Genomic DNA, 16,119 nt, shown 5'->3' with positions numbered 1-16,119 from the left:
GCACAGTGTACAGCCATATACACCTAAGCACAGGGTACAGCCATATACACCCACGCACAGCGTACACCCGAATACACCCACGCACAGCCGTATACACCCACGCACAGCCGTATACACCCACGCACAGCCGTATACACCCACGCACAGCCGTGCACAGCCGTATACACCCACGCACAGCCGTATACACCCACGCACAGCCGTATACACCCACGCACAGCCGTATACACCCACGCACAGGGTACAGCCGTATACACCCACGCACAGCTGTGTACACCCACGTATACACAAGCACAGCCGTATACACACAGCCGTATACACATACGCATAGCCGTATACGCGCACAGCTGTATACGCCCACGCACAGTGTACAGCCGTATACACACACATGTACACAGACACACACGGATATAGTCAAATAGAATCGTATACATATTTGAAAACATTCACACACAAATAATCATACACATAGACACATTCCTATATACATATACACACACACACCCACACACTAGGGGCTTTTACTGTTGATGATTGGGGGACACTTCTCTCCCGTGCGGCCCACAGACTTGTTTGATGGTAAATCAGTGTGTTAAAGGACCTGTGGTGACGTCCTGCCCATGTGATCAGAATGGGCGGGGCCTCAGTGAACACAGCTGATGCCAGAAAGAAACTCCACGTGGCCCTGAAGTTGTTTATAATAGAAGCGGGGGTCTGAGGTAAGACCTCCGGGGAGGGGGGCGCAGGGAGAGGGGGGGGGAAACCTGCATAATTATAGTGGACGGGAGGAAACGTGGCCACGGCCACTAACCAAGCCGGTCACGCCCACTACCAAGGCAGCTCCTTCTAGCGACAGGGATGTAGCCGCAACACTTGTCTGATGCTCTTCGGCAGGACGGAGGCAGTGCACAGTGCGCGGCCACGTGTGTTATAAATTACATTATGCAGCTGGCGGCCAGCCCTCTACAATATTCTTTACGTAGCTTTGTTTGTGAGTATGACTGAAAATCCCATACAATTCTCTTTAAATATCCCTGGCTGTAACCTTTTAAAATCTGCAGCGATTTCCTCAACTGGAAACCTAAAAAAAAATATTTTTTAAATGATTGTCAGTGAATATCGTTAATCATCTACACTGTCAGAATAAAACCTAGCAATGCTGCGCCAGCACATTGCATTCACTACAAATCGGCAACAAAAGGGAAATCGTGCCAGATGTTTTCTTTTCTGAAATACGTTTTGCATATCTGATCGTGCATTACTATGTATAATTTTACTATTCTGGATTTGCAGCTATTGCATCTGGTATGGTGCACTAAAGCTATTCTCACTTTTTAATATCTGTGCCACTTTAAAATGTTTTTAAAAGGAATCTGTCAGCAGGTTTTTGCTATGTAATCTGAGGGACAGCATGCTGTAGAGGGTAAACCAGATTTCAGCAATGCGTCTCTTATCAGGTTTTGTGGTGTTGTTTACCATTCCATTTAAAATATTTATAAATATGAGTGGACCAGATATGGGGAAACTATATTCAAGGTTTCTGAGAGAAATAAAATTGTGAAAATAAAACGTCATGTAAACTGCATTTTTTTTTTTTATTCCCTTACCTTCATTAATCTTAAATGTAATAATCCTGAATAAATCAGAAATAATAAAGATAAAATTCCAAAAATATTAAATACAATACTATATTTTAAATATGTATTTAACAATATTTTCTCTTTCTATTGCGGGGCTGTTCTCGGTATAGATCAGACATTAATGGCTTTGTTTATATTATAAAATATATATATATATATATATAATATTATAATCTCAAAGCCATTAATATCTGATCTGTACCGAGAACAGCCCCGCAATAGAAAGAGAAAATATTATATTATTTTTTATACAAATAGTCTCATTCCTTTACCACCTGTGTTGCATGAATGCTGATGCCGAGCAATCTGCAGCTTCATCTCCCCCTCCCCTTTTCCTATCGATGTCTCCTTTTTCTTTATCTACTTTTTGGACTGATGAGCATTAGACACATAGACATGTGAGTGCCCAGTTACGTGGGTATAAGATATATATGTGTATGTATGTATGTATGTGTATGTATATGTGTATATATATATATATATATATATATATATATATATATATATATATATATATATAATATCTATCTATCTATCGTGCTGCTACTCTCCATGTCGCATAAGAGGAAAAAGTTATCTTATGTTGATTTTGTTTTTTATTTTTATACAGTACAAGAAATTGACTTTAATGAGCTGTTACTGGAAGAAATAATTGGTATTGGCGGCTTTGGGAAAGTTTACCGTGCCATCTGGGGAGAAGAGGAGGTGGCGGTTAAAGCTGCACGCCACGACCCCGATGAAGATATCAGCCAAACTATCGAGAATGTCCGGCAGGAGGCCAAGCTGTTTGCGATGCTCGATCACCCCAACATCATTGCGTTGAGGGGAGTTTCCTTGAAGGAACCCAATCTGTGTTTGATCATGGAGTTTGCCCGAGGTGGATCCTTGAATAGGGTGCTTTCTGGGAAGAAGATCCCTCCAGATATACTTGTAAACTGGGCTGTACAGATCGCCAGAGGGATGAACTACTTGCATGATGAAGCCATTGTCCCCGTTATCCATCGTGACCTTAAGTCAAGCAACGGTGAGTGTGATACAGGCTGCACACAAAGAAATGGCATTGGATGAAATGGTGAATCTATTAGCTAGTAGTGTTGTGTACAGTGCTTTATATCATGAGTAATGCACTTTTTTATTAGATTTTTTTTTTATTCTTGTTTCCATGTTATGTCTTCTGCATTTGGCCATATGTAGTAACATGGTTCAACTGTAGCTTCATGAGGGATCCATTGAGGGCTGCGGGCTCTCCTGACTGGCTGCGGGCTCTCCTGACTGGCTGCGGGCTCTCCTGACTGGCTGCAGGCTCTCCCTTACAGACAGGGAGCTGCTGCAATGTTGCCAAAATCTGGCATCCCCACCGCCGCTTTCCCCCCACTGCCACTGTGCCTTTAGAAATAAATCGTGAAATCTGCTGCTTATGGGTAATTATTATAATTTTGATATTCCAATTCAACAATTTCTATATCTATCCCTCAAAAATTGCCTGAAAGCATGTGCTGCTTCTCAGGGCTGTGGAGTCGGTAAGCCAAACCTGCGACTCAGACTCCTCGATTTCCCTTACTCCGACTCCCACATATATTGCTTATATTTAAGTGAAAAATTTATTGTAGTACAATGTGAACATCAGACATTTAATCATTTTTATGATACAATATTCAAGATAATTAGGTAGAACATATATTTATTGGAATACAACTTTAGAACCCAAGTCCTCTTACGCCTGGCAGTCCTTGAGCTGCTCATCCTAACTGCTACCTCAGTCAGAGCTTCTTTTCCTTTAGTAAACTGTTGCTCATCAATAGTATACGATGACTTGGGTCCACATAAACAGCTGCCAGAAGAATTTTATTTTCCAATAGCTGTGTCTCTCTCCGTTTCAGAAAATGCCATCTGCAATTAAACCTCCTTATTGGGACGGGCAAAATGGCAAGTTCTTCCACTCCCTTATGAAAATGCCAGGAGTTAAATCCTCAGCTTGTAATTTTTTAGTCACGGTAAATGGATGATGAAGTTATTCCTTCAATTCAGCCACCTGGGTCCATGGACCTTCATTTAGGGTTATTTGAAGGTTCGCCATATCTATAAGAAACTGTTTCAGTTCAAGCAATCGCTCAATCATTAAATACATGCTGCCCCATCGAGTGGCTTGTTCGACAATTGCCCCTTTCTCAGCACGTCTCTTCAAGATGGAATCAATTTTAGGGGTTCTGGCGGCAATAACCAATTTCCTCACTTTTCCAATCAGATTTCCAGCATGTTCCTCTTGCAGACTCTCTCTTATTGCCAGCTGCAGCGTGTGCACAACACAGCGCATGTGATGAATATGAAAGTGTTTTGAAGCCGCTTCAACAAGATCATCTAATCCTAAAGTATCATTTTGCTGTTCTTCTGTTGTAATATCTGCTTGTACCTCAGTTACATGAGCAGCATTGTGGCTCCGTCTCACGCATACTGAATCCTAAATTTTCTTCTAGCTGTTGTTCATTCCTCTCATTCATCAGTTTAATTGTACTTCTGTTTGAAGCATTGTCCGTTACAATAGCAAGAACCTGATCTTTTTTGAGTTCATAATCTTGCAGAACTTTTTCCACTGCAGAAACTGGAGGCCTCAAAAACAGATCCTCACAAAGAATGAGCAGTCAGTTTGTGGCGTTTTTCTAATCTGCTTTTGCTATTGAAAACATCTATACACTCAAAAACCTTTCAGGTGATTCGGTTTTTAAAAAGTTGATCTGCTTTTGCAGCTAAAATACGCAGCAAAAACGCTGTGTGTGAATGCAACCTTAGATCAGGAATAGAACAGACATTTATAGGACATTTCATAACTTTCCCAAATTCATATGAAAAAATATTCAGCACATTCTGCATTGCACTACTGTCCCCAATCTATTATATATTTTAGGAGTCTGAGTCGGTGCATTTTATACAGACTCCGACTCCACCAAAATGAGCTCCGACTCCAAAGCCCTGCTGCTTGTACCATCCAGTAGAAATGGTGCTGTGCTTTTAAGACTCAGATACACAAGTAAGTCTCTACATGGTGGTAATGCAAAGTAAAAATTATATATTCAGTGTTTGCATCCAGTGGCATAACTAGAGTTTGATGGGCCCTGGTGCAAAATTTGGACCGGGCCCCCCCTCCACGTACACCGACACTTGGGGTACAGGATAATGACGCTGACACTTGGCGCTTACCCTCAGCACCCAGGCTTCCCATGATCTGAAATCCTTCTATCAGCACCCAGCTTTCCCATGTTCTGATATCCATCTTGTCCTCGGCACCCAGCTTCCCTATGCTCTGCTATACATCTTTCCCTCAGCACCCAGCTTTCCCATATCAGAGCTTGGGAAAGCTGGGTGCTGAGAGATGTACATCAGAGCATGGGAAAGCCGGGTGCTGAGAGAGAGACTATTTCCCTCAGCACAAAACATTCCCATCCCATGCTTGTATCTTTGTCCCCCCTCGTATATAGTTCTCCAAATACTATAATGGCCCCCCACATAGCCTTCCGTATACTATAAAGGGTCCCATATAACCCTTCATATATTATAATACACTTCCATAGTCCTTCATGTATTATAATGCATTTCCCATAGTCCTCCATGTATTATAATTCACCCCATAGTTCTCCATATATTATACTGCACCACAGTCCTCCATGTTTTATAACGCACCCCCATAATCCTCCATGTATAAAGTAGCCTCCATAGTCCTCCATATATTATAATGTAGCCCCCATAGTCCTATATGTATTACAATGCAACCCCATAAACATTCATATTGTATTATGCAGCCCCATACTCCTCCATGTATAATGCATCCATATAGTCCATGTATAAGGTGTCCTTCATGTTTATTATGCAGCCCCATATACCTCCATGTATAATGCAGCCCCATAGACCTCCATGTGCATTGCAGCCAGCCCCCCCCCCCCCCCAGGGCCTCCATGTGTCATGTAGCCAGCCCCCCCAGGGCCTCCATGTGTCATGTAGCCAGCCCCCCCAGGGCCTCCATGTGTCATGTAGCCAGCCCCCCCAGGGCCTCCATGTGTCATGTAGCCAGCCCCCCCAGGGCCTCCATGTGTCATGTAGCCAGCCCCCCCAGGGCCTCCATGTGTCATGTAGCCAGCCCCCCCAGGGCCTCCATGTGTCATGTAGCCAGCCCCCCCAGGGCCTCCATGTGTCATGTAGCCAGCCCCCCCAGGGCCTCCATGTGTCATGTAGCCAGCCCCCCCAGGGCCTCCATGTGTCATGTAGCCAGCCCCCCCAGGGCCTCCATGTGTCATGTAGCCAGCCCCCCCAGGGCCTCCATGTGTCATGTAGCCAGCCCCCCCAGGGCCTCCATGTGTCATGTAGCCAACCCCCCAGGGCCTCCATGTGTCATGTAGCCAGCCCCCCCAGGGCCTCCATGTGTCATGTAGCCAGCCTGCCCCTCCCCCCCCAGGGCCTCCATGTGTCATGTAGCCAGCCTGCCCCTCCCCCCCCCCCCCCAGGGCCTCCATGTGTCATGTAGCCAGCCCCCCCAGGGCCTCCATGTGTCATGTAGCCAGCCTGCCCCTCCCCCCCCAGGGCCTCCATGTTCCATGCAGCCAGAGCCCCTCCCCCCCGCCCCCAGGACCTCCATGTGTCATGTAGCCAGTTCCCCCAGGGCCTCCATGTGTCATGTAGCCAGCCCCCCCCCCCCAGGGCCTCCATGTGTCATGTAGCCAGAGCCCCTCCCCCCCCCCCCCCCCCAGGGCCTCCATGTGTCATGTAGCCAGCCCCCCCCCCCCAGGGCCTCCATGTGTCATGTAGCCAGCCCCCCCCCCCCCAGGGCCTCCATGTGTCATGTAGCCAGCCCCCCCCCCCAGGGCCTCCATGTGTCATGTAGCCAGCCCCCCCCCCCCAGGGCCTCCATGTGTCATGTAGCCAGCCCCCCCCCCCCCAGGGCCTCCATGTGTCATGTAGCCAGCCCCCCCCCCAGGGCCTCCATGTGTCATGTAGCCAGCCCCCCCCCCAGGGCCTCCATGTGTCATGAAGCCAGGGCCTCCATGTGTCATGGAGCTAGGGCCTCCCATGTGTCATGTAGCCAGCCCGCCCCCCCCCCCCAGGACCTCCATGTGTCATCTAGCCAGCCCCCCCAGGGCCTCCATGTGTCATGTAGCCAGCCCCCCCCCCCTCCAGGGCCTCCATGTGTCATGAAGCCAGGGCCTCCATGTGTCATGTAGCTAGGGCCTCCCATGTGTCATGTAGCCAGCCTGCCCCCCCCCCCCCCCAGGGCCTCCATGTGTCATGTAGCCAGAGCCCCCCCCCCCCCCAGGGCCTCCATGTGTCATCTAGCCAGCCCCCCCAGGGCCTCCATGTGTCATGTAGCCCCCCCCGCCAGGGCCACCATGTGTCATGTAGCCAGCCCCCCCCCCCCCTCCCAGGGCCTCCCATGTGTCATGTAGCTAGGGCCTCCCATGTGTCATGTAGCTAGGGCCTCCCATGTGTCATGTAGTTAGGGCCTCCCATGTGTCATGAAGCCAGCCCATGTGTCATGCATGAAGCCAGGGCCTCCATGTGTCATGTAGCAATGGCCCCTCGTGTCATGTAGCTAGGGCCTCCCATGTGTCATGTAGCCAGCCCCCCCCCCCCAGGGCCTCCATGTGTCATGAAGCCAGGGCCTCCATGTGTCATGAAGCCAGGGCCTCCATGTGTCATGTAGCTAGGGCCTCCCATGTGTCATGTAGCTAGGGCCTCCCATGTGTCATGTAGCTAGGGCCTCCCATGTGTCATGTAGCCAGCCCCCCCCCCCCAGGGCCTCCATGTGTCATGAAGCCAGGGCCTCCATGTGTCATGTAGCTAGGGCCTCCCATGTGTCATGTAGCTAGGGCCTCCCATGTGTCGTGTAGCTAGGGCCTCCCATGTGTCGTGTAGCTAGGGCCTCCCATGTGTCGTGTAGCTAGGGCCTCCCATGTGTCGTGTAGCTAGGGCCTCCCATGTGTTATGTAGCTAGGGCTTCCCATGTGTCATGTAGCTAGGGCCTCCCATGTGTCATGTAGCTAGGGCCTCCCATGTGTCATGTAGCTAGGGCCTCCCATGTGTCATGTAGCTAGGGCCTCCCATGTGTCATGTAGCTAGGGCCTCCCATGTGTCATGTAGCTAGGGCCTCCCATGTGTCATGTAGCTAGGGCCTCCCATGTGTCGTGTAGCTAGGGCCTCCCATGTGTCGTGTAGCTAGGGCCTCCCATGTGTCGTGTAGCTAGGGCCTCCCATGTGTCGTGTAGCTAGGGCCTCCCATGTGTCGTGTAGCTAGGGCCTCCCATGTGTCGTGTAGCTAGGGCCTCCCATGTGTCGTGTAGCTAGGGCTTCCCATGTGTCATGTAGCTAGGGCTTCCCATGTGTCATGTAGCTAGGGCCTCCCATGTGTCATGTAGCTAGGGCCTCCCATGTGTCATGTAGCTAGGGCCTCCCATGTGTCATGTAGCTAGGGCCTCCCATGTGTCATGTAGCTAGGGCCTCCCATGTGTCATGTAGCTAGGGCCTCCCATGTAGCTAGGGCCTCCCATGTGTCATGTAGCCAGGGCCTCCCATGTGTACTCGCTGATTTATAAAAAAAAAAAAAAAAAAAAAAACAAGTACTCGCCTCTCTTCTACTTCCACCGCAGGTCTGTCCTCACCTCTACTTCTTTCACAGCTGCTCGTCCTCACTTCTGTCCTCATTCCCCCGTGGCTCCGGTCGGCGTCCTCCTGCGTTCTGTGCTCTCCCCACACACAGCAGTCGCACAGGAGTGACGTCACCGCGCAGGCACGGGGGAAGAATGATTATGCATAGAGCGGCGCCGGCCGCTCTATGATGCAAAATCAAAGCAGTGTGCGGTGACGGGAGCGCGGTGACGCCACCGCTGATACCAGGCAGAGGGGCCCGGTGTCAGCGGCGGCGACCGGGTCATATAGCGGCCGCCTGCACAGAAAGGAGCTGGCTGCTGATCTGCCGGACCCAGTCTCAATGGTGACCGCGGTATTTACACCACTGTTTGCATCTCTCTGCGCACGCTCGGTGCTATTTGTTTGTGCACTGGTTGATCATAACATTACTGCACAGTTTTGATTCTGCAGGATGCAAGCCAGATTGTGTATGCCTGGGATTTGTACTTTACAGGAAGTGTTGGATGGAGGGAAAGGCTATGTGTCCACGTTGCGTTGTGTCCTTGCAGAAATTTCTGCAGTGATTTGAACAGTACATGTGCGCTTCAAATCTCTGCAGAAACACTGCGTAATGAATACAGTGAAAAAGCCGATTTCATGCGCTCTGGATGCAGCCCCCTCCATAGACAGAGCGGGGGCTGCATCCAAAGCGCACGGAATAAGTGACATGTTGCTTTTTAGAACGCAGCGATTTGGCAGCATGCAATGTTCTAAAACGCAGCGTGTGCATGGATTATGCACAATCTTCATAGATTGTGCTGGGGACGCAGGACGCGTGCAGTTACGCTGCAGTGCAATACGCACACGTGGGCACAGACTCTAACGGCAAATTGGGATGTCTGTGAAAAACTGTTCAAGTGTCAACTGAGCGGCTGCTGTTCTCCAGACCAATATTTGTCTGTGACCATTGCATTTGGGTCAGGAGACTCGCAACTCGTTCGGAAATTACGCTTCATACTTAGTCGAATTCAGGCAGCTTTACCTTTTACTGGAGCTGTTCCTGTTCTTCAGCACCATCTTGTGACATTAACATTTGACTGGCTGGAAATCAAGATATGTCACAAGCTCCAATACATCTCTATGGGAGCCAGAAAGAGGCCTGAACAAGGGTCTCAAAGACTTGTACCGAGTTGGGACCTTTGGTGCCACCATGAAATACTGGAGCTGCTGACAGATCACAAATCACAGGAGATCGACCGGAGAAGCTGCAATAGATGACGAAGTCGCCAGAGGGTCTAAAATATAAAGGGCAGGGGACTTGCATTTAAAGCACCACTCCAGCAGTGCTATAAAAAAAAGGCTTCTGTGCATCCTTGGTGTGACCAGTGTGCACCGTTCTGCTCCCCCTCCATTCATACAGTGTGTCCACCCATAGCCTGTCCACCGCCATTAACTTGAGAACGGCGGCAGCTATAGGCATAGAAGTGGTGTCTAGTTATAGTAAAGTAGCCATGCGCTACGCAATGAAACCACCTATGGCGCCACCTGGTGGAGAACAACGGAGTTAGCATTTTTATCTTGAAAACGGAACAAGATAGAGAGAAAAAAAGTGAATTACAAAGTTGTAGGGCATCATCAATTCAATACGAATCGACACCTTGCATACAGAAATGCTATAATATGAAACCTATGAGCCCCCAAAACATTGAATGCTGGTCACGCATATGGCGCTCATGTAACTTTGATGCTGAAAGTGGCCCCCGTCAGCTGCAATGCACATCTGGACTCTGCACAGCATACTGTATCTTGCTGCACGTTGTACAATATGGTAGGTGACGCGTTTGCACAAGCATCTGTGATACGTCGTCGTAGGTCCTGCACTGTTGGTGGAGGGGTCGCATACACCTGCTGTTTGATGTGACCTCACAGAAAGAAGTCCAATGGGGTCAGGTCAGGTGAGCGTGGAGGACACGCCACGCAGCCACCATACCCAATGACTTGTAGGAAGGTCTCCATGAGGTATCGCTTCACGTCCACAGCCTTGTGAGTTTTACACGTTCTAATCATAGCATTTCTGTATGCAAGGTGTCGATTCGTATTGAATAGATGATGACCTACAACTTTGTAATTCACTTTTTTTCTCTATCTCGTTCCGTTTTCGAGATAAAAATGCTAACTCCGTTGTTTTCCACCAGGTGACGCTATAGGTGGTTTCATTGCGTAGCGCATGGCTACTTTACTATACCTAGACACCACCTCTATGCCTATAGCTGCTGCCGTTCTCAAGTTAATGGCGGTGGACAGGCTATGGGTGGACACACTGTATATTGAGCTCTGTCTTGTCTTGATTGACGCTGGTGGTTTTGCAGACGCTGCAGCTGCTGACATCTCTGGTTATTGCCGGTGTTATCGCGGTCTCCTTTCTGCAGCACAGTACTGAGCGGCCGCCGCAGACAGAAGACAGAGATGAGAGACCGGCAATGACACTATACATTCATTTGTATTTTTAGGAAAATAGTTTGTTTTTTTGGGGGGTTTTTTTTTTGGGTTTCTTTGGCCGTTCCTCTAACCATGAAAACCATAACGCTAGTGAAAGGCTGAAATATCCACCTGCACGGAGTTGATCTTGATAAACCTGACTGCACTGCTGGTATTTGCAGATTTCATGGTATGTGTATACATGTATACAGTATGTACATACTGGTGGTAGGGCAATCTGAAATGGATACATTAACAATGTCCACTCCAACATTTTATAAGGAAAATGATTCCTGTTCTTTGGCCCAGGAAATTTTCCATAGTTCTTTCATATCCGTTTACAATGACTATATTTTTTTTTTTTTTTTTTTTTAATTTTGTTTTGTGAAGTTTGTGCACTTATTTGAGCTTTTCATCCACCTCTAGTGATTTTGCACTTAGAGATTGCATTTAATTTGTAACCCCTTCTGACCCATGGTGTCCGTATGCAAGTACTGCACGGTGCTGAGAGTACAGATCCTGCGGCATCACGTAATCGTGCAAAATGTTGTGGTCACTCTGCTCTTTTATAGCCGAGATTGGAGAATTCTGATAATGGCTGTTTTGCCCATTTTTAGAGTTTTTCTGAACATTTTTTTTTTTTTTTTCTTGTTTTGAAAATCTTCTTATAAGGAAATGAACCTCAATCATTAGCTCTTGGACTGCAGGAAATATTGACCTGCACTACAATAAGTATTTTGTACAATAAATACATTTTTTGCCACCCCTAGCATATGGACAATGTCCAGATGAAAGCAGGGAGAGGACAGCAAGCAAGCTTTGTTGTGCTTGCTCGGGCAGGAAGTATGTTGCACATGCTCAACATTTCCACCTCTGCAGACATGATGTGGCCATTGAAAGAGGATGTTGATCCTGACCGGCGAATGGGGGCGTAATTTCAGCAGCTGAGACCAGATTGCCCTGGATAAGGCTGGTTTCACACTACGTTTATTTAACATGCGTCAGGAACGTTTTTTTGCTGCAAAAGCGGATCCTGCTTTTACAGCAAAAAACGCATGCAAACGCATCTGTTATTTTGCAGGATCCTGTCACTGGATGTTTAGGGGCGGGCATTGGAGTCATGTGATCGGGAGTGAGGGGAACTAGACTGGGAGCCGGCTTCTGACAGCTGCAGACGCTGGTAACCAAGGTAAACATCGGGCTTGGATACCCAATATTTATCTTGGTTACGAGTGTCTGCAGCTGCTAGGAGCAGGGCTGCCTGCACACGTAACCAACGTAAACATCGGGTAACTAAGATAAGTGGTTACCCGATATTTACCTTGGTTACGAGTGTCCGCAGCTCTCAGGTGGGAGAGAGAGGGAGGAGAGGAAGGGGGAAAGACAGAGATAGAGAGAGAGGGTGAGGGAGGGAGGAGGAGAGAGAGACAGATCACCGAGACTGGTTCTGTGCATGCTCAGTAGAGCAAGCAGGATCCTGCCTATCAGCACGCCAGCGTTCACCTGCGTTTGCGTGCTGTTTAGTCAGGATCCGGTGACATGCAGTATTTGGACGCAGCTCAAAAACGCTACAAGTAGCGTTTTTGAAAGATGTTAAAAAACTGCAAGTCGCTGGATCCTCACTATAACGCACGCAAACGCAGGTGAACGCATGTTAACGCGAGTCCATTGCAAATGCATTGAAGTGAAAACGCATTTGCACTGGATCCGTTTTTCCGCTAAAAAAACGTTATGGACGGATGTTAAATAAACGTAGTGTGAAACCAGCCTTAAATGTCATCTCGCCTAAGGCTAGGTTCACATTTCCGTTGTTTTGTATCAGTTAAGGCTACTTTCACACATCCGGATTTTTGCTCTGCGGCACAATACGGCGTTCTGCAGAAAAACCGCAACCGGCTTTTGGAACGCCGGTTGCGGTTTTTTTTTGCATAGACTTACATTAGTGCCGTATTGTGCCACAGGGGCTTGCGTTCGGTCCGGTTTTGGCCGCATGTGGCAGATTTAGCCGATGCCGCGGCCGGATCGAACGTTCCCTGCAACGTTTTTTGCTCCGGCAAAAAACACCGCATCGTGCCGCATCCGGCCGCTGCGGCGCATTTTTCAATGCATACCTATGGAGGCCGGATGCGGCGCGATGCGGAAAAAAACGCATCCGGTCGCCGCATGCGGTTTTTTCCACTGCGCATGCTCAGTAGCATGCCGCAACCGGAAAAAACCGGACGGGCCGCATGTAAAAACTTATGCAAAGGATGCGGTGTTTTCGCCGCATCCGTTGCATAGTTTTCACAGCCGGATTGAGCCGCAGGGCTCAAACCGGATGTGTGAAAGTAGTCTTACGTGTTGCTTGATGCTTGTGACTGATGCAATGTACGACGGGTGACAAGAATTAGAATTCATTGTCTCAAGAAAACGGATTCCGTTATAAAATAAGTGATCGTTCACAATAGCCGGCCGCCGGCTTTTGAGAGAGATCAGATGATCTCTTAGCGGCCGGCTATTGTGAACAATCAGCTGATCGCTCACAGAAGCCGGCCGTTGGGTGATCAGCTGATCGCTCACAGAAGGTTGCTGCCGGGTGATCAGCTGATCGCTCGGCCGCCGAGCGAGAGCATGCGCAGCGCAATCAAAAGGATTCCGCTGCTCAAACGCTACATGCTACGTTCCTGCCGCCCGACGGTCAGTTGTTCCACGACTGATCAGTCAGGCGGAGGATGCAACGCAAGGGCATCAGTCACAATCCGCCGCTCATACAAGTCTATGGGACACAACGGAATCCGACAAACGGATTGCATTGTTTATCAGAGCAGTGGATTGTGACTGATCATAAACAACGGAAATGTGAACCTAGTCTAACTTGTCTGAGGAATTGTCCTATTCTGAGGATGGCAATAAAAGTTGTTCTAGCACATGTAACTATTATAGGGAATATCATGGACACGATTGGTGTGCGGGTTTATTGTTTGGGGGCAGTTTGGGAGACCTCGAGCACCTGACGGGTTGCCTTTTAAAACGCTACAATGATGGGATTGTTCCTCGGTGTTCTCATATATTTTATCAATATAAGCTTACTGAGATGCCTGCTTAATAGATGATGTTGTATATGGTTAGAATAGAATGCTGTCTGTTACATGTGGCCTTACTTATTAGATAGCGGTAAGGAGGTAATCAAACAACCCTTTGATCAGCCCTTGCAGTTTTAGGACTCCAAAGAATTCATCTGCAGGTGTGAACGATCTTTCTATAAAGACCACGTCACACTAAGCAACATCGCTAGCAACATCGCTGCTGAGGCACAACGTGCTAGTGATGTTGCTGTGTGTGACATCCAGCAACAACCTGGCCCCTGCTGTGAGGTCGTTGGTTGTTGCTGAATGTCCTGGACCATTTTTTAGTTGTTGCTCTCCCGCTGTGAAGCACAGATCGCTGTGTGTGACAGCGACAGAGCAACAACTGAATGTGCAGTGAGCAGGAGCCGGCTTCTGCGGACACTGGTAACCATGGCAAACAGCGGGTAACCAAGAAGCCCTTTCCTTGGTTACCCGATATTTACCTTCGTTACCAGCGTCCGCTGCTCTCACGCTGTCAGTGCCGGCTCCCTGCTCACATAGCTGGAGTACACATCGGGTAATTAACCCGATGTGTACTGTGGCTAGGAGAGCAGGGAGCCAGCGCTAAGCGGTGTGCGCTGGTAAGCAAGGTAAATATCGGGTTGGTTACCCGATATTTATCTTAGTTACCAAGCGCAGCATCGCTTCCACGTGTCGCTGCTGGCTGGGGGCTGGTCACTGGTCGCTGGTGAGATCTGCATGTGTGACAGCTCACCAGCAACCCGTGTAGCGACGCTCCAGCGATCCCTGCCAGGTCAGGTTGCTGGTGGGATCGCTGGAGAGTCGCTTAGTGTGACTGTATCTTAAGAAGGTTGGATGAACTATTAGATAATTTCAGCACCGCCGATTTTCTTTTCAGACCATGATGGTGTCAAACACTTGTTTCAAACATCGTTCATTGTTAAAGTTTTGTAATTGTTTCATAGTTTTAAAGTTGAAAGCGGACACAAGTCCATTCAGTTCAATCTGTACCATAATACAGTGGAACCTCGGTTAACGAGTAACCCAGTTAGCGAGTATTTCGCTCTACGAGCAAAGCTTGCTGTAAATTTGTTACTCGGTTTACGAGAAAGCTTTGCCGTACGAGCAAATACTGCACACACTTCTGGTTCCGTACATCCACCGTGCTCTAACCCGCTCTTGCAGTCCGCACAAACAAGCACGCACGCACGCACACACACATATTATGCTTACCTTACCTTCTGTTCCATCACCGGCCTCCCAATTCTTGTAGTTCGCCGCTAAAGGATGTTTATCGGGTAACCATCGCAACGATGGAGGAGCTTCCACTGTCAGCCGCTACTCAACGACAGCGTGCTGGCCAATCAGAGGCAAGCGGCTCCTGCTTTTGACGTCAGCGCTCTGGCAGCGGACGTTCAGCATCGGTTGCGATGGTTACCCAATACACATGCTGTACCGGCGAACTGCAAGAACCAGGAGGCTGGCGATGGAAGATGAGGTGTGTGTGTGTGTGTGGAATGGGACATTGAACAAGTTGTGGAAGGAATTGTCTGCATTGCAATGATTTCTTATGGGAAATCTTGCTTTGCTAGACTAGTAACTTGCTTTACAAGCACAGTCCCAGAACAGATTGTTCTCGTTAACCAAGATGCAAGTGTATGTTGATCCAGAGGATGGCAAAATGAGTGATGCAAATTCTCATATTAGGGGAAAAATTACTTCCCGATCCCACATATGGTAATCAGACTTCTCCCCTGGATTAATAGCATGTCGAAAAATCTAGTTCCCATAGCCTTTAATATTATACTTATCAAGAAAGGCATTCAGGCCCTCGTTCAGCTTGTTTAGTGATTCAACCATTATGAAATCATATTTCAGTTCATAGTCGCACTTCTATTACAATTAAACCCGTCTGTGATGTGAATTAAACCTTTAACGCCATACATAGAGAATCCTTTCTTGTCATCTTTGCCTAGGTGTATGTTTTCTATATTATCCATTCATATAATTTGTACATTGAAATGAGATTGGTGACAGTTCTACACGGGATTTTACTTTTCAGTATATAACTGTACATTTTGCTTCCTCTGAGTGCATGACCTTACTGTATATTTAGATTCCCCCAATCCCTCTCAAAAAAAAAATTATTCTTCTCTGTTGATGACAGTGTAGTGTTAAGTATACTCTACAAATATTTAAATTTTATTGTCCTCCTACAAGGTCATTAAGAAGTACATTGAAAAGAAGAGGGCCCAATACTGATCCTTTTCAGTGACCCAATCGAAGTGTGTTTCATTGATGACCATGATGTTTCCTATAACTTAGCT

General features: G+C 47.9%; 1 protein-coding gene across 1 annotated transcript in view; it reads left to right on the top strand.

The window, feature by feature from the left end:
- MAP3K9 (mitogen-activated protein kinase kinase kinase 9) overlaps nt 1-16,119 on the top strand; it is a 102,459-nt gene that overhangs the window by 24,129 nt on the left and 62,211 nt on the right. Inside the window, exon 2 of the mRNA XM_075331068.1 lies at nt 2,248-2,661. Within this exon, the coding sequence (XP_075187183.1) occupies nt 2,248-2,661 (414 nt within the window). The remainder of the gene's footprint in view (nt 1-2,247; nt 2,662-16,119) is intronic.

This window comes from Anomaloglossus baeobatrachus, chromosome 12 (genome assembly GCF_048569485.1).
Source record: "Anomaloglossus baeobatrachus isolate aAnoBae1 chromosome 12, aAnoBae1.hap1, whole genome shotgun sequence".
Taxonomy (NCBI): Eukaryota; Metazoa; Chordata; class Amphibia; order Anura; family Aromobatidae; genus Anomaloglossus; species Anomaloglossus baeobatrachus.
Note: the sequence above shows the minus strand (reverse complement) of the source record. Positions and strands in the feature narration are given on the sequence as shown.